At 35.4% G+C, this 22,375-nt stretch overlaps 1 protein-coding gene across 1 annotated transcript; it reads left to right on the top strand.

The window, feature by feature from the left end:
• Positions 1 to 897: 897 nt before the first annotated feature.
• LOC149818490 (uncharacterized) lies at positions 898 to 21,165 on the top strand. The gene is made up of 7 exons (XM_089986225.1): positions 898 to 1,015; positions 3,857 to 3,917; positions 6,716 to 6,836; positions 6,929 to 6,977; positions 7,085 to 7,179; positions 7,921 to 7,989; positions 21,145 to 21,165. Exons 1-7 carry the CDS (start codon positions 898 to 900, stop codon positions 21,163 to 21,165), a joined length of 534 nt encoding a protein of 177 aa, XP_089842351.1.
• The last annotated feature ends 1,210 nt before the right edge of the window (positions 21,166 to 22,375 follow it).

The following is a 22,375-nucleotide window of genomic DNA, read 5'->3' as shown; positions in this document are numbered from 1 at the left end:
TCTCTATATATATATATATATATATATATATATATATATATATATATATATATATATATGAAATGCATCCAAACACTATTTTTCCAGAATATTTAAAAAATTGAAAAGCAGAAAATCCAGAAAAGTGAATTTATGAATTTTGCATCCAAACATGCCCTTAAGGTCACCAGTTTGTTTGTGCAATTGAAAGCAAAATAGATCCAATTGGAACTTTTTTTTTGAATTCATTGTAGGGATGTATGCCAAAAAAGAGAATAGTGCTGCTCTTAAATAATGCCTAAGAATGTCTGCACCTCATATTTTGTAGATTATGTGTTCCATTTATAATGAAAATTTTGCCTGAAAAAATCTTGATTCCTTGGAATTAGCTTTCAATTCCACATGTCGAACACTGATAGAGTAGTTATGGGAAGGTTGTTTCTTATGTAGGTAAAGTTGCAACCAAGAAAAATTGAAAAAGAATATCTTATCTGGTTGTGAATTCAAGGAGATAGATCTTGTCTTTTATTGAATGAATCTTCATTTTCTTTATGCATTACAAGCGTTTTGTCATGGAATCTCAAGCATTTCGTGTTTGAGTTCTCAGGTGCACTAGGGACCCTTTGCAGTTTTGACCTGTATGCTTTGTTTCTTGCTTCACTTGTTAAATATATTACATCATTTTTTCTGAAAGTTAATATTTGCTTCTTGCTATTCACTCAATAAAAATATTGCAGCAGTAGTTTTTCTAAGAATCAATAGTTGCTTCAGTTTTTTTTTCTTTTTTAATTTGTTCATTTCTGTAAGTGCATGGATGTGTTATTACAATGCATTAGATTTGGTTCTTCATTTGATTTAGCTCTGGTTTTGAGTCTTCTTGACGTTATGATGTATTGTTCTCATTTGTTTTGCCAGGAAATGGGTAAACTTGGCAAGAAAGCACGGAAATTTGCTCGTAAGAATCTTCAATCTGTGCTCAAGAAAAAGCGGAAACAGAATGCTATCAGGAATTCTTTCAGGACAAGAAGGGCTTTTAGTAAGGCTCATAAATCCAAAATCCCCCCTTCATGTCTTCTTTAAGCTATTCAAGGTTGAATGAATTTGCTCTTTTGGTTTTTATTCAGGATACTTTCTCTCATCTCTCATCATGGATGTTAAAACTACTGATATACAAGATAACCATGACTAGCTTTGGTGAATCACACACTCAATTTAATTTTGCCTTCCAAATAAGAGAACTAAGTCACCCATTTGATTATTCAATATCTAGTACTTTTCTCACTGCATGTATTCCATGATCAACCGGAGAAATCTTATAAGGTTTTTGAATCAGTAATTACCTTTTCTAATGAAAGAAAATTTGATTAGGATCTTTAATATGGTTGAATAGGTTTAACACAAGAAATTTTCTATTGCAAAGCTCTGAGCTTGTTGGGATATGGTGGGTCAAGCTGCTTACAAGTAGCTCAGGTCTGGCAGTTAAAAGCTTCATTAAATTTTGGACGGCAGACTGAAAGTAACAAATGTTACCAGTTTGAATATTTGCCAACAATTTCAGATAAAATTGTGGAACATTTCCCTCTTCCATCTTGAAGCAAAGAAACTTCAGATCCTTGAACTTTGCTGGGAGCGTGTAAAAACATAGGTGTTTATCCTTGGACCAATAGGATAAAGCCTATGTCACAGGGATTCGGCTAGCAGGGTGCCGCACTCGCGTCGACGCGACTCGACGCGGGTGCGGTCAACCCGACCCTGGGTGTGTTGACCGCACCCAGGGTCATTTGTGTCCAATTTTTTTATTAAATAAAAAAATGTGTCCAATTTTTTTATTAAAAAAAAATTGGCCGGGGGGAGCCCCCGCCCCCCTCCCTTTCTGCAAGGGCAAAAACTCTGAATCAAGCTCCACAACTCATCCGCTCGACCCCTCCCCTGCACAAAGAGGGCGCAGGGAGGGGGGTCGACCCCTTCCCTGCACAAATTATATATATATATATATATATATATATATATATATATTTTGCCGCACCCCCGCACCCAAGTTTTTTAAAAGTGCCGCACCCGCACCCGCACCCATGTGACATAGGATAAAGCCAACATAAAAAAACTTGGTACCAGGAAACTCTTGGTGAGGAAAAATGTCATGATAAATTAAATTTTTTATTTTTTGGAAAAACTCTAGGAAATATTAGCATGTGTAAAAAGTTAGAAATATGGGCAATATATATATATATAATTTAAAAATGATTTATTATGTTGATATCATGATAAGACCATTATTGGAAATATTGCGACTTTTTATAGTATAGCAGATTTTGTAAACGCTGCCATGTTTACAAAATATTGCCAATATTTGTAACTATGATAAAAGTTAAAACCAATTAAGACTATAAAAATATATAAAAACATAAAGAAAGACATAAATTTTTTAAAAAATGCCTTTATTGGATTAATTGATTTTTTTGTGGACCAAGCCCTATGGATATGATCCATATGGTTTGTTCAGTCAAAAGCAAGTTTTAGATCGTCCGATCAATTATATAGGTAGATCCTTTAAGGGTTTCAAATTTTATGGTTCACAATGTATTGAAATTTCAAAATTGAAAAATTCATGCTTGTATGTCCAAACCAGAGTTATCAGAAGTGCCATAGGGCATGGGGAAGCGTGTTTTGTAAGCGTGAAACATGGCGCTTCTGAAACGTGCTGGGAAGTGCCAAAAAAATTTAGGGAGTGGGAAGCGCGCTTCCCAATTTAGGGGAAGCTCATTTTCCCTTATTTTTTCATTTTTTTGTGTTTTTATTTTTCTTTTTTTTTGCTTCCCCCTCACTTCCTAGGTCGCTTTCGGTTTGCTTCCTAGTTTTCTTCCAAGACGATTCCTGATTCGCTTCTAAGTCGTCCTGCTTTTCCCGCTTCCTAAAATTTTGAAAATGCCTCGCTTCTCGCTTTTGCTTCTCGAATCGCTTCCTCGACTAGCAACTCTGGTCCAAACCACTCATGATCTTTTCAAAATATTGTTGATATTTGTTACTATGCATAAAACCAGTGTTTAATTTTGCATTGTAAATTTGAATGCTTTGAAGTTTGCGATTTTCAAGTGGGAGCAATCTAAAGGCCGTTTGGATATTAAACCATCTAAAGAATGGTTAAGTTTTTTGGCCGATTGATCAATGTGGGCAATGATAACAGTGTATGACATAAACAAGTATAGTCTGCCTCAAAGTGACTCCATTGTCTCTGCTCTTTAGGTATTCTGGACAAAATCCCTTTCTGGATGATATCACACCTCATTGATATCCTTTTAGCCCACGGGTTATGGTTGCTTGAAGTTGAAGATTAGCAGCAACTTGATTAAGGTTTATGTGTCTTTTTCATGCCCCCCCTGATGTAATCTTTCTACCTCCTTTTCAGTCTTCATGATTGGCTCAGGCCCTCAATGGGAAGCCAAGCAGAGAGTGCCTTGAGGATTGATACCATACATTGAATGAGCTTACATATAACGTCTTTAGTAGTTCATTAGATGTTTAAACATTTATATTATTATTTTAGTAGCTACAAATATTTTTTCCAGAAAATAAATGATAATTCCGCAAGTGTCATGTTGCATGAGGCCAACAATATTTTTGCTAATCTAACTGCCTGCGCTATTGCCTTCTTTTTGTAGTGTTCATAGGCAGTTGCTTCATAAGACATCGTTTATTAGGAACTTATCTCTACATCTAAGTTGCCCTGCTTGGTTTGTGTTTGCGCTTTTGTTCACTGAGTGGATTGTGTAACAAAATGTTTCCAAGTTTGTATAGTTTTTAACTAGACTTTTTGTTTATTTGCAAGCATTGATTAGGCCACCACATTTAAGCTCTATGGTTGGTTCTGTTATTGCAGGAGATAAAGGTGTTGTATATGTGAACCATCCAATCTCCTCAGATGCACAACCTGTAGAAGAGTAAGAAAATGCCACTATTTATTTTCTTTGCTATCACTTGCTTTAGATTATTTTTCTGACATCAACTTGCTTTAAATTGTTAGACATGCCAATATTGAATGTTAATTCCCATCAAAATTTACATCCCTTGTAAGATTGTTTTTCTGTGTTTTTCTTGTTTGGTTCCGCCTTTGCAGTTACTTTTCTTTATATTAGGATAAAACTATACACTTCTACTGCTTAATACATGATGTAAGATTGAAGTTTGCCAAGAATCAAAGTGGCACCTGTGCAATTTGCCTTTTCTTGTGCAGCCGATAGTTGACAAACTCGTGACTTGGATCCGGATTTCCTGACCCTTGACTTGTGAGTCAGCAGGTTGACTCGGTAATTTGGACGAGTTAGGACATGATTTTTTTAGTGTTAAGATATGGAAAAAATCAAACTCCAAACTGTATAATCACTAAATTTAGTACATGACATCAATGACTAAGCTATATAAGTATTCAACTATACATAATTGTTGATATTATGATTTAAAAATAGATGATTCTTTGTAAAAATTATCCTTTTATAAGCATTATGCACTAAAACCATGAAATGCATGACAAAAGACACATAAGTGGCATGCAGATAGGTGGTCCTGAATCAGTGACCCAGTTGGGATCCGATTTGGGTTGACTCGGGCGATTCTCGAGTCAGCTCTCTGGGTTTGCCAACTATGGTGCAGCCACTGCATTTTATATGTAATATATCTGTCTATTTATGATGGATTCTAGTTGGCTGCTTTTTCTGTTTGTTGTCAATAGCATCCAATTAGCCTCATTTTATATACATTTGAAAACTGTCTTAAGCTCCTCTTTGAAAGGAGACAAAATAAAACTTTTATAACATTTATTCTTTTGCTTCTGTTGTCTGTGGCTTCTTGTTCATTTTTGTCGTGTAGCGGTTGTATTCTTGTGTTTTCTCTGTGCTATTGTGTAACTTGGGTATATTAATTTATTACCTTCTATTTATATTTTCAAAATAAAATCTGCCATTAAATGGTAAATGGCATATATTGATAATCTGTGTTCTCCCACACTTTTATTAAAAAAATCTTGGCAAAATGAATAATTTTTAAAAAATTTATAAACTGAAGTTAAAAATATGTAAAAAAATTACTCAAATGCCAAAAGCAATAAATATGTCTCATCCAATGTTTTAAAAATAAAAAAGAAATGAAAGATGGGAGAGTCCAGAGGCCGAAATAAATACTTTCTTGCTTAGGATTAAGTTACATTCAGTATTTATTGCCATTAATTAGTTAGGAGAAAAAGAATGAGAGAGATGTGAATGATAAAATAGGATTATCAGCCAAAGTTTTTTAAAATCATTTATGAAACATAAATTATGATATTTTAATTTTAAATTATCACAACATTTTGAAAAATATCGTGATATTTTAAATGTTAGAACTGATGAAAAGATAACATAATATTTTTTTAAAATATCATGATATTCGTGACTGTGCTTATACCTTCTTCCATTGCCTTAGTTTTCTTTTACTGCAAAATTCAATTTTATGTTTTTATGAAAAACAGCTGCATTACTTGAGTTTTATCCTTACATACTTGTAATCACCATTGATAGCTGCTAACTTTTGTTTAGTTGCAAACTATGTTGTCAAAAGTGATACGTGGTTACCTAGTCAACTGGTACTGCCTACCCTACTTGTGTTCGCCTAATCCTCCCAGAGCCAATCCCTAGTTAGACAGCACAGAGTAGGATGACATTGTTTTTTATTTTTGAGGTCTTAAATTGATCCTATGCACTTAATTCCTATATGCTGTTTTTTGTGCTTATTTTCTTTATTACTTGAGAAAAATGATTGCTTGGGCCTTGTTAGGGACTGTTGCAATCAGATTGATGTCAACATATATTCTTGTTAAAACCCACACACATACATGTGCACACATGCATACACAAAAATTTGCGAGTCTCTATTACAGCTCAATGTTTCCAGAAGAGATGTTCTTGTAAGAGTAAATATTTAGTGCTATGCTGCTATTATGCATTTTAGAGCATACTAGGATCAACATAGAGAATCTAGTACAAGACTAATGTGTGCTGCCAATTTGCCCTTATCTTCCCTTTTTAAAATTTTTCACAAGGTCTATTATGTTCAATGATAAAATAATTTTGGGGGTGCGCTTCTTAGGAGCCTTAGGAGGTCATTGTTAACATAATTCCTGCTTGCATGAGTAATTCAAACCATTTTCTTCTTCCTAGGTGTTGATTAAATGACATAATCGATGCCGATATTCTTTTTAGAATAATTTCTAGTGTATCAGTTGAAATTTTGTGTTGATTCTAGTGGAGTGGGTATTATTCTTGATCGTAAAGATACCGATGCTCGACTTTGGAGAGCATCACACAATTTCACTTTCGCCCACTGATTAATTGTCAAGCATTTCACAATTTACTAAGTTCTTTCCACATTCATGTATGTTATTCAGGAGCTTCATTGTTTCCATTGGTTAATTGTTAAATGCAATTGAGTTTTCCAAATAGTCTGAGTCATATATTGCAAGTTTATATGACATGATTATTCAGGAGGTAGTGATGCTTTTTCAGTTTCCAGAAAGTAGCGAAATTTTTTTACTGAGAATTTTGCTAGATTATGGGCGTAATATCTTTCAATGTATTATGGAATTATCTGTGCGCATACATTTGTTCCATTTTGTATAGTTGTCTTAAGGTGAGGCAATTAATTAACGATTTAACTTGAAATGCAAGTGTTTATGTTCATATATAGTTATGCTCATCATTGTTGTCAGATATCCTGAAGGTATTGTAAATCAGGCGCTCGACGACATTTTTGCAGATACTTTTGGTAATGATGTTGACAATGATTCAGTTATAGATTCAGATTCGGAAAGTGATGGTCTTCTTTCTGAGGTAATGTCACGCTCTTCTAAAAATCCGGCCTCATCTTTTTCTAATTCCTTATTTATTTATGAAAGAGTTCTGAATTCTGATATTAGTTTCAGGATTTGAATGGTTCTTATCTTGTTAAAGATGGAAGTGATGATAATTCAGGTTGGAACATAATTACAACAGTGAAATTTGGTGTTTGAAATATCCTAAATTTTTGTTTTAGTAAAATCGCAAGAGGATATTTTTCAATATAATTGCTGTTGCTGTAGATGAAAGCTACCATACTGCTCTATCTGAGCAGAACAAGACAATTCAGGTGGAACTCGTGAAGCAGAAAAGTAAGTTAGATCGGCTGAAGAAAAAGGTAAGAACGACCTTGTACTTAATTAAGACCTTGAAATGACCATAGATATGAAGCTCAACATGATGGTATGTCTAACTAATATAAACATGTAGGGTTTGTTTTAAAAAAATTCTCTCCTATTTTGAAGACAAAAAAATTGATGGCTCACATTCATCATTGTAATGCACTTAGTTTTACCCAAAATGAACTAATGCTAGGGATGTCAATCGATCACGTTTGAGTCAGGTATCTGAAAAGTACAAATCTGATTAGTTGAATCAGTATAGCAAATGAATCTGATTAATAATCAGATTCGGATGCAGTTTTCAGATTTTCATTTGAATCTGGATCCAAGGGTAATCCAACCCAATTCCTTATAAAATATATCTGATTAGCTAACCGAGTACAAGTTCAATATTGCCTTTTCCATCCAACTCTAAATTTGATTAAGCTAGATCCGGATAGGTCAGATTCACTAAGACCTAGATCTCAACTGAATATTTTCAGTTTACTGCCCTGGCTAATGCTCAGAAAGATTTTCATGTTATGACCCTTGAAATGTTGTATTCTTAAGTATGAAGAGCATATTTAAAGCAATAGAAGTGCTTTTTGTTTTTTATTTTTGCTTTTGTGTTTGCTCATAAAAAGAAAACAAGTACATCTTTTGTGATATAGACAACTCTTCATACTTCTTTCAGTACGACATTATTTCTGGATGCTTGAAATATTAATAAGGTTATGTTTGCTTCATTGTTTCACCAGGACCCAAATTTTGGTGAGTTTCTGGAAAAGCATAGTTTGGAGCTTCAAGCTGCAAGCAATGAAGAAAAAGTAAGACGTCCATCACTTTCCAGTTTCCACATGGCCATCATTGTACTGGCTTTCGACATTCTATTATCATTTTGTCATTGGTAGGACTCCTATTGATATTAAAAAATTCTGATGCCATAAATGGTTGTCTTCTTAGGTTGTATGTCATGTTGGTAGTCATGTTATCAAGCCTACTCTTCTCTGTTCTTTTTTCCTTCACCCTTTTTCTTTTGTTTTTTTTTCTGGTGTGTGTCTATTCCAGATTGGTGTGCTCAAATCAGGCCAGATTGGGTCCAACTAACCAATCCTGATTGATTCTATAGATTATCCATACCAGTGGGAATCAATTTTAGAGTCAAGTTGAGTCAGATTAGTATAAAGTGGCAAGTGTCTGGTTGGACCAATCCATTGATTAGATCACCCAATTTTAACGTTCTTCTCATCATTTTTGATAACTTTGCAGTGAATTTAGGTGGTTTTGTTCTTAGTTGTCATAGGCGCTAGGCGGAGCCTAGGCAGTGAGCCCCTAAAAAGCCTAGGCAGTCTAGGCAGTACCCCAAATAAAAAAACAAAAAAAATATATACAAATATGTAAACAAACTACTAAAATTAATAACAAATATGTATACAACATAAAATCAAACAACAATAAGCAATAGACAAAATAAAATATGTCGTCATACACTATAAGATAATTATATTAAATAACCTTCTCAATACATTGTCCAACACAAAACATTTAACAACACAATACATTTAACTAAACATAGAATTCTGAAACATATGTCTATATATAAAAGTCATCTTTATTCTTCAGTATCAAACTTCATTTCAACGATTTCCTTCATTTATTGCATCTTTTAGTGGCTTGAGATGATGATGGCAGATCATCTTCATACAATTTCTGTCCCACAAATGTTGCAGGTACTTGTGCCTTTCTCTCATCATCTTTTTTAAGACTAGTAAGAAGCTCAACACAAATATCAGAAGGAATGCTATGTTTACATAATTTCACAGTGGAGTTAATATGTCCCACAACATGATATTTAAATCTATACAATCCTTCATGCATTATAAAATCACAAAAATTACACTTCACTATTTCTTTGGCATCTCTAAGTCAATAGTGTACAATATTTCAATGCAGGTTTCTTTGAGAGGCATCCTCCAAGACCTCTACCCTCCATCGACTTACTAGAACACGAATTAATAAATCTAATCACTACAAAGATGTAAAATAATGTAACTGATAACCATGTTAAAAAATGAAACAAAGAACAATGGAATAAATAAACCATGCAACTGATAACCAATGCAAAAAATTAAAACATAACCAATTAATCACCAAATAAAAATATAAGCATACAGACATTTAACAAATCTACACACATAACATAATTAACTTTAACTGTATTTAAGTATAAAATAGTAAAAAAAAACCAATAAGTTTATAATAACAACTTAGATTTAATCCTTAGATGAACTTGAAAGTCTATCATCATCTTCTTTGATATATTGCTCTTCTTCTTCAGTTTTATTTGCAGAGTTAGCTTATTCCTCTTCTTCTTCCACCCTCACCACCTTCTTTCCTTTTTCAAACATTTTCTTTCTTAGGACATTAGTTACACGTATTTTTACCCCCACCCTATGCCTTAACGCTCTGGATGCCTTATCAACAAGATCTCATGTAAGTGATGTGTCATTTTCAAAGATTATCATTGACTTCTCTTAAGACAATGGGGTCAAGATCTCCTTTTTTTCATTCTCTCCTCATACCTTCGTTTCAATTTATGATTATATTGCACAAAAAACAAACCTGGTTGATATTTTGAAATGATATTTTTAAAAACAAGTATCCGACTTTCCACAAAGTGGTAAGTACGGGTCGAATCCTCAGGGAACAGAAATTAATCAAGATATTTCTAGGAAATTTAATTTATTAATTACAAATGTCAATCTACAATTATAAAGTTAAAACAACTACAATTAATCACTAAATTGAAAATGAAACAGCACTAAGTCCTCTGCTCCACACCAAGGGTATTTCCGTCTTTTCGCCAATTATTCACTCTTCGCACTTGGACAATAACCTTGGAAACTAAATATGCTTTTCAACCTAAAAATGCAGAGAAATACAAAGTTAGTATTCTAATCTAACAATGCAAACAATAACTAAAACTAATTCTAATTTTACGAAAATAATAAAACAAATGCTACTTATGAGACAATAATTAAATAAAATACTAAACTAATTCTTAAAATTAACTAAATTAATTCTACTAATGCTGTATGATGATTATGCAGCTCCTAAAATGCAGAAATTACTGAAAACAGGTCTAAAGTGCTGAAACTAAGGAAATTACGAAACTGCCCCTAACTAGTGCAAAATAGTTTTATGATAAGTTATCGGAAAACCATTGTTTGACAAGGCAAACGAGGTCCGATTTTTCCAAAATTTGTTCTGTTCTGCAACTGACAGATTAAACAATCAGACAGTTTTTACAGAATGAAAAAATGATATCTGGAACTCCAGATATAAGCGTTTCAAATCTGAGAAAAATCAGGATATCGAAAGTCCTGTAATTTAAAATCTAGAAAAAGCGGTTTTCGCAAAACGCTTAAAAATCAGACCAAATCAACTCCGAAAGAGCTGAAATTTGGTCTGTAGTCAGATAACACGCCACTAAAGTTAACAGAATTTTTTTTTTTGGAAAACACGAAATTTTTACACAGAAAATAACGCTTGTGCGACAGGGCAAAAATCGGGTTTTTCTTTGAGTGCACTATTCACTTTATGAATTTATTTAAACACTATAAAATGCAAATTAAACCTAATGTAATCTAAATGACACTGAATAACAGTGTATATGCAGATGAATATTACAATTACGCTAAATGCATGACGAACAAAACACGATAAGCAAATTATGACTAAAAATACGTTAACTAACGATGCAAATACAACTAAGCTACTCAATGAAATGCAATTCTAATTGAATATGTTAAATACTAAATAACTACGAGTCAACTAAGCACAAATTCACAAATCACCCACACAAACCAAACACAATTTACACACACACTTCTACACTATACTAAATCAAATAACTTAAACTAATCAACCTAAAATCAAAATAAATAACATCTAAATGACATCACTCCGACTCTTCTCTCTCTCTCCCTCACTTCTCTGTGTGCCCACGGGAGGGGTCAAACCCCCTCCCTGTGCCCTCTTTTTTGCAAGGGAGGGGCCCGACACCCCTCCCTGCTCTCCGTTATGGTAGGGGAGAGGGCTGAGCCCCCCTCCTTGCTTCCGTTATGGTAAGGGAGGGGCCGAGCCCCTCCTCCCTGTTCTTGGCTATGGCAGGGGAGGGGCCGAGCCCCTCCTCCCTGTCCCTTTTAGTTGCGCCAGCAGGGGCCATTGGCCCCTGCCTTTCCGTGTGCCAGCAGGGGCCGATGGGCCCCTGCCTTCCTTTTTGCGAGCCAGCAGGGGATTATGGCCCCTGCCTTTCTTGTTGCCAGCAGGGGCCATCGGCCCCTGCCTTGTTGCCAGCAGGGGCCGATGGCCCCCTGCCTCTCTTTTTGCTAGCCAGCAGGGGCTTATGGCCCCGGCTTTTCTGTTTTCCAGCAGGGGCCATCGGCCCCTGCCTTCTTGCCAGCATGGGCTGATGGGCCCCTGTCTTTCTTTTGCCAGCAGGGGCCATCGGCCCCTGCCTTTCTTTTGTTGCCAGCTGGGGCCGATGGGCCCCTGTCTTTCTTTTTTGCCATCAGGGGCCATCGGCCCCGGCCTTTCTTCTTTTTGTCAGCAGGGGCCATCGGCCCCTGCCTTTCTTTTTTGCCAACAGGGCCGATGGCCCCCTGCCCTTTGTGCACGAGCCTATACCCTTGGCCGACAGGCCCGGGAAATCTTTGGAAGCTACATCGTGATGGGGACAGATCATTACAATTGTTGGTCTCCAACGAGGAATTCCTAGTAGCGTGAGTCATTTGCTCGCATGGGCTACTGTAAACACCCCAAATTTTCACCCTCATCCAGTACTTACATTTCATGTGTCATTGCATATCATTGCATACATTTTTGCATATCATTTCATCGCATTGCATAGCATTGCATGTCATTACATCTCATTTTCGAGATCCAGCACTCCTGTTTTTAAAATATTCAATCCAGATTCGGGTTTTTAAAACTTTTCTTTCAAAAACAATTTTAAAAAACCTGGGGTTTTAATCAACATTTTGTCATTTTCCAACCCCCGGGACCTTATATTTTGAAATACTTTCTTAGAAAACAATCTGGATTCATTTCAAACTCAATTTCAATTGATTTCAATTCTCAGATGAGACCCATTTAGGTGGTGTCGCTTCTGGATTCCTTTACTTATCAAAAATCTCAAAAATTTTAGAGTCCTAGTTGGATCAGGACTCTTTTTCCAGAGTCCAGTCGGATCAGAACTCTACTTTTCACTACCTTTTTACCTGTTTTTGAAGAAAACCTTTCAAAATCTTCTGTTTTGGCCAAAATTTCAGAGTCCTAGTTGGATCAGGACTCTTCTTCAAGAGTCCAGTCAGATCAAGACTCTTCTTCAGAGTTTCAATTGGATTGGGACTCTAATCTTTTACAACTATTTTATCCATTTTCAATCAAATCTTTCAAAATCTTTCAAAATGAGTCAGAAACTCAGACTTTTAGTCAAAGCAGGACTCTATTCAGAGAGTCCTAGTTGGATCAGGATTCTGATCCTGATTTCAATTTTGAGAGAATCTTTCAAAACTCTTTTCATTTATCAAATTTGTTACACTTTTATCAAAGAATTTCAAAATTCTGAGGTTTTATCCCAGAGTTCTGATCCAATCAGGATTCTACCCCAGAGTCCTGATCGAAGCAGGACGCTATCCAAAATTGATTTTCTCGCTTCATTTTCACTAGTTTTCAAAAAGCTTTGCTTAAATTTCATCATTTGCTTATCAGAAAAACTAAAATTCTTAGAGTTCTGATCGAATCAGGACTCTTTCTCAGAGTCCTAATTAGATCAGGACTCTGAACCAAAACTTTGATTTCATCTTGTTTTTAACTGTTTTTCAAAATTCTCTCATTTGTTTTCTCAAAAAATCCAAAAATCTGAGAGTCCTAGTTCAATTAGGACTCTGTCCCAAGAGTCTCAGTTGAATCAGAACTCTGTTCTATTTCAACATTTATTATTGTTTTCACTGCTTTCACAAGTTCTTTCATTTGTTTTTTAGAAAAATACCAAAAAAATCTAGAGTTTCAGTCCGATCAGAACTCTGTCCCGGAGTCCTAGTCGAGTCAGGAGTCTGTTTTGAAGTCTATTTTTATTCCATTATCATTTATTTCCATTTGTTTTCAAAATTTAGGTCATTTTACAGAGTCCAGTTAGTTCAGGACTCTATTTTAGAGTTCGGTCGAGTTAGGAGTCTAACCCTGACTGTGTTTCCTGACTTATTTCATCATTTTCGATTAAATCTTTTCAAAAACTCCTTCATTTGGCTTTTAAAAACCAAAATCTCAGAGTCCTATAAATCCAGAACTCTAGCCCAGAGATCCAGTTTGCTTAGAACTCTATTTTTAAAAGTTTGAATTTCAACTGTTGATTTTAACCATTTTTTAAAGCCATTTTTAGTATTTATTTCAAGTTTTTCAAAACTTCAATGTGGGGCCCACCCCGTTGGCGCCGTATCCAGAGGAGTTCTGACCCAGTTGGAACTCTATGCCATTTCAAAAATTCTAATTTTAAGTTTACTTTTGAAAGTCTTTTGAAAAGTCCTTCAATTTCAAGTTCTAAAATCGTTTTTTGAAAAACTCAAGTAGGGCCCACTCAGGGTGGCGCCATATTCGAGTAAGTCAGGGCTAGACTAGGGTTAGTCAGTGTCTTGGTTAGTGTTAGGGGTTTAGAAGAGTTAATATCATTTTGAAAACCCATTTTGAAGTTTAGTTTTTAAAACTAGTGTTTTTAAAGGTTTTAAAAAAAACAAATGTGGAAGATGCCAAGTGGCATCACATTTGGACTTTCTAGGGTTTAATTAGGGGTTAATTAGGGATTAATTAGAGTCCCACCTAGGCTATAATTCTCCAAAAAATCGTTGCCCCCTTTATTGGATTTATTAGAAAGAGTTCTAAAAAAATTAAACTCCTTAATTAACCCTAATTAAGGAGGTTTTGAAAACCTATAAATAGGGGACTTCAAGAGGTCAAAAAAGGCTCCTTTTCTCTCAAATTTTCGTGGCCTCTCTCTCCTCTCCAGCACTTCTACCTTCCTCCATTGCAGCTGCAGCCCCAAGGTGAGTTTATTTAATATTATTTTATTAGTTTTTATGATTTTTCAATAGATTTCACCATGGAAACTCTTGTGTTCATGGATTTAACCATGGATTTCATCCAAGAACCCCAAAATCGACCCAAGAAGATGATCTAACTCAGTTTGAGGGTGATTTCAAGGATTCTAATCCATTAGAATCGATGAGAGGTATGTTTTTCATATTCTTAACCGACGAAACGTGAGATTTACCCGTTAAATGGGTTAAATCCATGATTTCAAAGGTGAAAGAAAATTCCAGCCATTGATTCCCTGTATTTTATTTATTTATTTGTTTATCCATATTTATTACACGTTTTCCAGCATATAAATAATTTTTATTTACTGTTTTATGGTTTATTTTATTATTTTTCATTAGTTAATGCATGATTTCTTAAGTTTCTTAGATTTCTGTGTGTTTTTTAGTTTAGAACAGTAAAAATCATGCTGTTTTGGATTGAAATATTTGTTGTTTATTTCTGATTTTTTTATATGTGATGCATGCATATGTGATTGATCTACTGTAAAAAAATCAGAGTTTTTGGACTTCGGGAACCCTGTCAGAAAAATCAGACATCAAATCAGATTTTTAAATCTTTAAAATCGAAGTTAAAATCAAGAGGGTAACTTTTTGTGATGATATTTTTCTCATCTTATATCCGATTTTAGATCTGTAAAGTGCCATGGATTCATATTGATTAGATCTAGCTACTGTGAAATATTCAGAATTTTTTATTACTGTTTAGTATTTTTCCTCTGTCATAAACTCTGATTTTCAATTTAAAACTCGTTAGGGTTTACCAAAACCCTAATCAGACTTGTGTTGTTTATAAATCCCAAACTACAGATCCGATTCATGATCTGTAAAAAGTGAGTATTGTTATTTTTTTGTCAACTATTCAATGTTAAAATCTTAGATATTTTAAATGAGTATTACTATTTATCCTGTAATTTGCAATTGAAAGTATCAGTTTGGACCAAGGTTAAAATCAATATATTCAAGTCCGGATTGTCGGATGGGTATCTCCTTGGTTTTAAAGGCTTTTTCAGATCTGTAAAATGGAAAATTTCTGTTTTTTTGTCTATTTGTTTTCTATAAAATTTCATAGATTTACATGGAGGTTTGACCCCTGGTTTGGGTCTTGGACTGAGACTGGTTGGTGAACTAGGTCAAAAATAACATATTTTTAGGGTTTGATGTTATTTTCGGATTAATTTAATGCCAAAAAAATATTTTGATAATTCTAATTTTATATTAGGGTTATAACAAGTGCAGGTACCAAATTTGATGAACTTTGGAATCCGATTGATGGCTGAATTAAGCATGTTGCAAAACAAGGTCCCTGAAAGATCCAAAAACACTGCAAAAATCACATAATTTGTGATATTCTTGGATTTTCGTGCATATGCATATATTTTTAGGGTTTAATCATATTGATAATCATATTAGGATGCTTTAGGTTTAATTTGATGCTCATTTGATTCCATTTAGTGCATAAAACCTAAGTTTTTACCAAAATTTATTTTAGAAAACCCTGATTTCAAGGCCATAGTCTTGGTATCAGGGGTAATTTGGTCATTTGACCTTAATTTCGAAATCCCTAACCTTAGTTTTCATGTGTTTAAGTATGTCATATCATATTTTAGCCTAGTTTATTTGCATTTGAATTTCAAAACTTGCATTTTACCAAATATCTTTCTGAAAACCCTGATTTCAAGGCCATAGTCTTGTTATTAGGGGTATTTTGGTCATTTTGACCCCAATTTCGAAATTTCATATCTTATCTTCCTTATTTATTCAATTTTATTTCATACTTTATCATTTTGATTTAAGGGAATCATGGAAAAGGCTTATATCTAGCAAAATCCAGTAATTTCTAGATATTACTGGATAAATCTAGAAAAGCCAACATATTTTCACTAAAAAGTTTTCTAGTTTTGCAGGTACATTGAAGATTTTAATTTCATGTATTTAAATTTCAATAGTGATGTAAATTAAATGTAAACTTTTGAATAAGAATTTAAATTCATGCTTAGCTTAGGCAGCATTGCATATAGTTTATTTTTTTTAAATAATGTTAATGTGTGATGGGTGATGATTCATGCATATTCAAACTCACTATGGTCTACACGAATGGCACATACACTAGCTTTTATGAAGTTTATAAACTTGGTGAAATTCGTATTTATGGCCATAGTCAGAATATGAAGGATATCTAGATTTATGATCTTCACATTAGCCACATTCAGCCTACACTCTTAGGCTAACTTCAAAATGCACTGCATTTCTCAAAAATACAAAGAGTTTTTCCCAATTCCTCAAAATCATATTCATTCATTTCATGAATTTTCTAATTCCAATTCCAATTCAAATTCCAAGTCAAAGGAATCAAATTCTTCAAAATTTCCAAAGTCTTATTCAAAATCGATTTTCTCAAAATATGGATTTGCCAATGATATTTCAAGTATTTCCCAAGTTCCAAATTTGATTTTCTAAGTTAGATTTTTAACTTCAAACTTTAAATTCAAAGAAATCAAGTTTTCCAAAGTTATTTCACATTTCTCATAATCGATTTTCACAAAATCCTTATATTTCTTCAGAAATCGATTTTCACTTTCTCAGATACAATATCTCAACCATGATTCATGATTTTCCAAGTGTTATCTTTTCCAAAAAATTTCCAAGTATTTCAAATCTTTGAAGCAAACATCATGTTTTCAAATGTGCATTTTTAGAAATTCATAGCACATGCCTGATTCTTTGTGCATTTAGGAATTAGAATATGGTTTAGGCAAGTTGAACAAAGCAAAGCATTTGATTGATCCTTGGTTCAATTACCCCTGGTAAAGGCGCCAGGAATGGTTGAACCTCGTACCGACAGGCGAGTCCCATTCTTCGGAATTATCCTGCATTTTAAAAACGGAGGCGAGTTATTTTTAAAATCTTTTTCAAAGGTCAGTTTGATTTGCAAAAGTAAAATTTTGCGATGATAACAGGTTTGGCGACCGTGATGGGACCTGTCTTCGCCTGATCAATCTAATGCTCTACTTAGTTCAAATTGTCAAAATCGATTTCTATGGAATGTCAGCTTTGCTTTATGATATCATGTGAACCTAGGAGCCTAGACCTGAACCCAGCTGACATGGAGTGCATATAGACTAGGTATGGTTTGGTAGGACCATATTGTGGAGAATTATTCATGCTCACATAGTCTTAGGTCTAATACAACACTCCTCAATTTAGGAATTGTATGAAAACAATGCTTGCTTCTTCAAATATTTCAAAATCTCTATCTCTTTAGGACTTAGAGCCTTCTGATTTGATTGCATGTGCTCATATTTCAAAAACCACCCCCACCTATATTGTCCCGGTCTTCACGTTGCTGGGCTCTCTTCCAGAACCATAGTTCGGGACAGAGCCTCACAACTGGGCCACTTATTTGGGTGAAAACCCCCCTGCCACGTACCAAGGGCCATAGTCCAACGTATATCGGCAGGTGCTCAAGGATGTTGGAAAACTTGAACCTAGAACCGGAGAAATTGATTTTATGCCACGTACATCGAGCCTTGGCTTGAGTATATAGGCATAACTGGATTGGATACAGTTGATCTGAACCTTAGAGTTAGGATTAAGGTCCTACAGCTATTTCAAAATTTGTACATCTAGAGTCAGCTTTTAGGGAATGATGTATGTGCATACTTGTTTATGCACAATGTGATTGAATGTGTTATTTCCTTTTTATTTTCCATATTTTCCCCAATTTTCTAAAATACTGGACGATTTTCTCAAAATTCCCCAATCTATGTCCATGTTTTAAACCTTGGACGATTTTTCAAATACTTCATTTTCCATTTTTCATCAAACCCTGGACGATTTTCCAAATTTCCCTTGATTTCCTTCAAAACTCCAGGTGATTTTCCATCCTCACTTTCTTCTGGATCTCGAATTTCTACTTCATTTTATCCTGCCTGCAATTCTCTTTCAAAATTCTTGTATTTTCCCAAGTCTTATTCCAATTTTCCATGATTTCCAGTCCGATGGCATCCAGTCAGCTTGATTCAGTCTTCCTTGAGGGTCACATCTCCTACGAGGTGCGACAAAGTCTTCCTGAACATCGAGTCCTCAACACCGGATCCTTCTTTCCCTGGTGGTACTATTTATGGTTCAAGAATTTCTCTCGTATGTTTCCGGACCACTTGGACGATTGTGGGTTAGAACTGGCGTCCGCAGTGGGAAAGCAGACAGTCAACGACAACTTGATCCATGCACTAGCAAAACAGTGGAATCCGAGCACTTCTACCTTCTGGTTCCCGTGGGGAGAAATGACGTTGCTGATGGATGAATTTTCAGAAATCATGGGATTGCCCGAGCCAGCCGGTCAGCCTGGAGATCCATTGGAGAAACAGTTTTTGATTAATGTCAAGGGTCTGGACCCTAAATATGCTTTAGCTCGCATGACAGGGCGCAAGTCTTGGCCTTTGATTAAAGAAGATGGAAATGAATATGTGGACCTACTCAAAATCTACAGACAGCATGGGATATTCGTAGAAGTCAGCGCGTTGTCCAGGACAACTCGAGAGAGAATTCAGCACGCGATGGTTCTGTGCACGGTGGGATTAGCTTTCTTTCCCGATGGACGGAATTACATGGATATCAGAATAGTTCAGCTTATGAAGAGATGGGGAAGTTGACAGACCAACCACCTCTCAATAGCCATGGCCGCACTCGCCTTTCTATACCGAGGGTTGACCCGTTTCACACTAGGAGAGTCGATCCTAGTCGAAGGATGCACCTATGCCTTGCAGTCTTGGTTCCTCCGGCATGTGCCAGTCCGAGCCAGTTCATTCAGATATAATGAAAAAAAGCTTTTGCCAGTTGCGCGATACCGGTTCTTGATCGACAACCTTTAGGAGGAAGAAGTCGTATGGGACCACTTTGATCGTCAGGAATCACCTCCTAGATACACTTATGCATACGGCAAGCGGTTCAGGCTACTTAGTCCATTCTTCTGCGCATACTACCATCCAGAGTGGTGTGTCAGACAGTTCTCTTAGAGACAAAAACATGTAGAGATTCGTCCACTATCGGGGGTCTTGCCAGAGTTCGATCTCACATCAGATCAATGGTTCAGAGCATACCATTCTGCCAGACATGGCTAGGATTCCTTTGTCAATCTTACTATTTTTCCTGGTCCTCGTGTGTCTTCTGATTATCCGGAGTGGTGGAAAATTGTCTGTCCCCCTCCCCTCTGTCAAGTGTATTATTAAAATCATATTTTTGATAAAGTTCCTTTAATCTTCATTTCACTTTGGTTTGACGACCTCGCCTAGGTAACAAGGCATATTCTCAGTTGTTTATTTTGCAAAGAATAGCAGCGCAATTGTCGTAAACTCCAGCGATGACTCAATCCCTAGTAATGGAATATTATTTCAATTGTCTACCAAAATTCTCAACAAATATTCTTCTCCAACCAAATTTCCTTCAAAAGCCTAACCATCAGTTCTACCTTGCAGAGAGCATCAGCAACATCTAAAAGAATACTCGTGATACCCGATGGTTCATACAAGGTCCAGAAAGAAAACCCTATCAGTTGAAGGCATTGCATACCCAGCCGCTTGTAAACACCCCAAATTTTCACTCACCCTCTCGACATCGCCCTCAATCGGCACGTGTCAGTTCTCCAGAAGCAATGAAGGGTAAAATAGTCATTTTCCAAGATTGAACCTTGAAGAAAGTCCTAAATCTCATTCTTGAGCCTCAAAATTTCTTTATTTAGGTTCAGAGACATCTTCAAATTGCAAAATTTCAAAATCCTCTTTCTGGACAAAAGTTAGAATTTTCAAGTCCGAGCTCAGAGTGACATTTCACTGAAACATGTCTTTGCATCGCATTGCATGAACACTTTGCATCATTTCATTACATAGCATATCAGTTTGAGATCCAGAACTCCTGATTTGCAAAATTATCCATCCAGATTTGATGTTTAAACTTTTTATTGATTTTTAAAACCCTGGGTATTCAAAACTACCAAATTTTCCCATTTTACCCCCAGGACTTTGAATTACAAAATTTTTCTCAACAAAACAATCTGGATATTTGGATATTGATTTTAAAGATTTTATCTCAAAACTGTTTTTGCAAAAGATTTTAAATCTCTTTACAAATTTTGTTTTTACATTTATCCATATTTTTGCCCTGAAAACCCAATTTTTCCAAATTCTTGAAAAAAAAAAAAAAAAAAAAAAACAAAAAAAAAACAAATAAGGTTTTTATCTCGTATCTTCAAATAAATGGAGCGGGACCCACCCAAAATCCATACCAATTTGCAAATTTTCTTTTTTTTTTTATTTTTCTCAATATTATTCATTTTTAGTTAGTGGGCCCACACACATGTGGCACCCCACTTGAAAATAAAAGATTTGCAAAAACAAAATAAAGCTTTATTTTCAAAAGGATTTTAAAAGTGAATTGAGGTGGCATTTCCATAAAAGCCTCTCATTTATTTCCTTTTTATTTTATTTGTTTTAATAATTTTTTTTTTTTTTTTTAGAAAGAGGCAGCCTTAAAGTGGCACAACCGAACTTCCAAAAAAAAAAAATATAATATAATAAATTTACCTAAAACTTAGGTAAATGAAGCAAAGTTTTGAAAAAACCCAAGATGCGTTTTTTTTTTAAAAAATAGCAAGTTTTAAAAATTCGGTTACAAAACTTTCAAAAAGTTTTCAAAAAAAAAAGGGAAGAGAAAAGGGTAACGGAAAGGAAAACCTGCGTTTTTTTTTAAGAGGGGAAAGTTTCTTTTTAAAAAGGGGCAAAGGATTCACGAAAGAGGGGGGATTGAAATCTCGTTTTGGGGATTTTGCAGAGGAGAGGCTCTGAAGCGTGAGGGAGGAGAGTCACCACCGGCGCCATCCTTCAACCACTCCAGCCCAGCCGCAGGAGAGCCACCACCGTTTTCCCCATCTTCAATCCAGCCACAGCAGGAAAGCCCAGCCACCAGCGTGTTCACCATCTGCCTTCAATCCACCAGCCAAAGATCCAACGGCCAGCCAACGCACATCCACCTTCAGCCTAATCGCAGAGGAGGCACCAGGCTTGGAGCCATTTCCTTTCAGCCGAAGAGAAGAGGAGAATCTGCGATTTCTTTAGAAATGGATCTGATGTCTTGGAATCCCATCTCCGGAACACTGCTGGCCCCTTGAAGTCTTGAAGCTCTCTTGGCAAAAACCCATAATCGGACCTGTAATGGGAGGGATCTTCTTCTTCCCTCTTGTATTCCCTTGATTTCCTCCCCTCATTGATCGGCTGAAGATAACTCCTGCAGCAATAGCGTTCCAGAAGGAGTCTTTCCCTGCTTTCAGCTTCAGTAAAACCAAAGTAAGAATCAGGATCTTTCTTGATCAACATCTCCTTTTCCTTGAATTCTCTGTTCCCTATTCATTAACGCATCCTATGCAATATCAGTCTGCATATAGTAGCACTGATTAGCATTATGCAATAGTGATTTCCCTTTGTATTTTCTGCTGGGTTACACAATGAAATTACTTTATCCAATTTTTTTTTTCCTGCACTCTGTATTTTCATTCCATCGTGCATTAGTTGTAGGTAGATTTTCATGTTTCATTCAACATCCTATTAGGCATAGTCATTCACGTCATCCAGCACCATTTCTACACTCTGCACATATGCCTTGATAACGTCCCTATTTCTGATTCATCATATTAGTCAAAAAAAAAAAAAAAATTTCTTTTCTTTGCACATCAATGAATTCCTGCGTTTTTTTCTTCCTTTGCATTAGAGCATTCACCCCTTTTCTTTGTATGTTCTGAAGCATTATCCAACTCAGGGTTGTTTGTTTCTTTTGATTACACATTAGTTTTGAATACCAATTTACTACCTTTTGAGCATTTTTTTTTTTTTTTTTTTGAAACAGAAGGTATTTATGTTGATCCATTATCTACTCAGTCGCCTAGAAATGGGTTTCTATCGTGGGTTCCCTGAATTGCTAATACGGCTGTAGCAAAATCACTAAGCTGTATCTACTTGCAGGAACAATATATACTCTGTATTTCCTGTTTTGGGGATGTTGTGACCTT

The sequence above is a fragment of the Nuphar pumila genome, chromosome 13, assembly GCF_984573655.1.
Source record: "Nuphar pumila chromosome 13, dmNupPumi1.hap1.1, whole genome shotgun sequence".
Lineage (NCBI taxonomy): Eukaryota > Viridiplantae > Streptophyta > Magnoliopsida > Nymphaeales > Nymphaeaceae > Nuphar > Nuphar pumila.
This window is presented reverse-complemented; position numbering and strand designations above follow the sequence as displayed.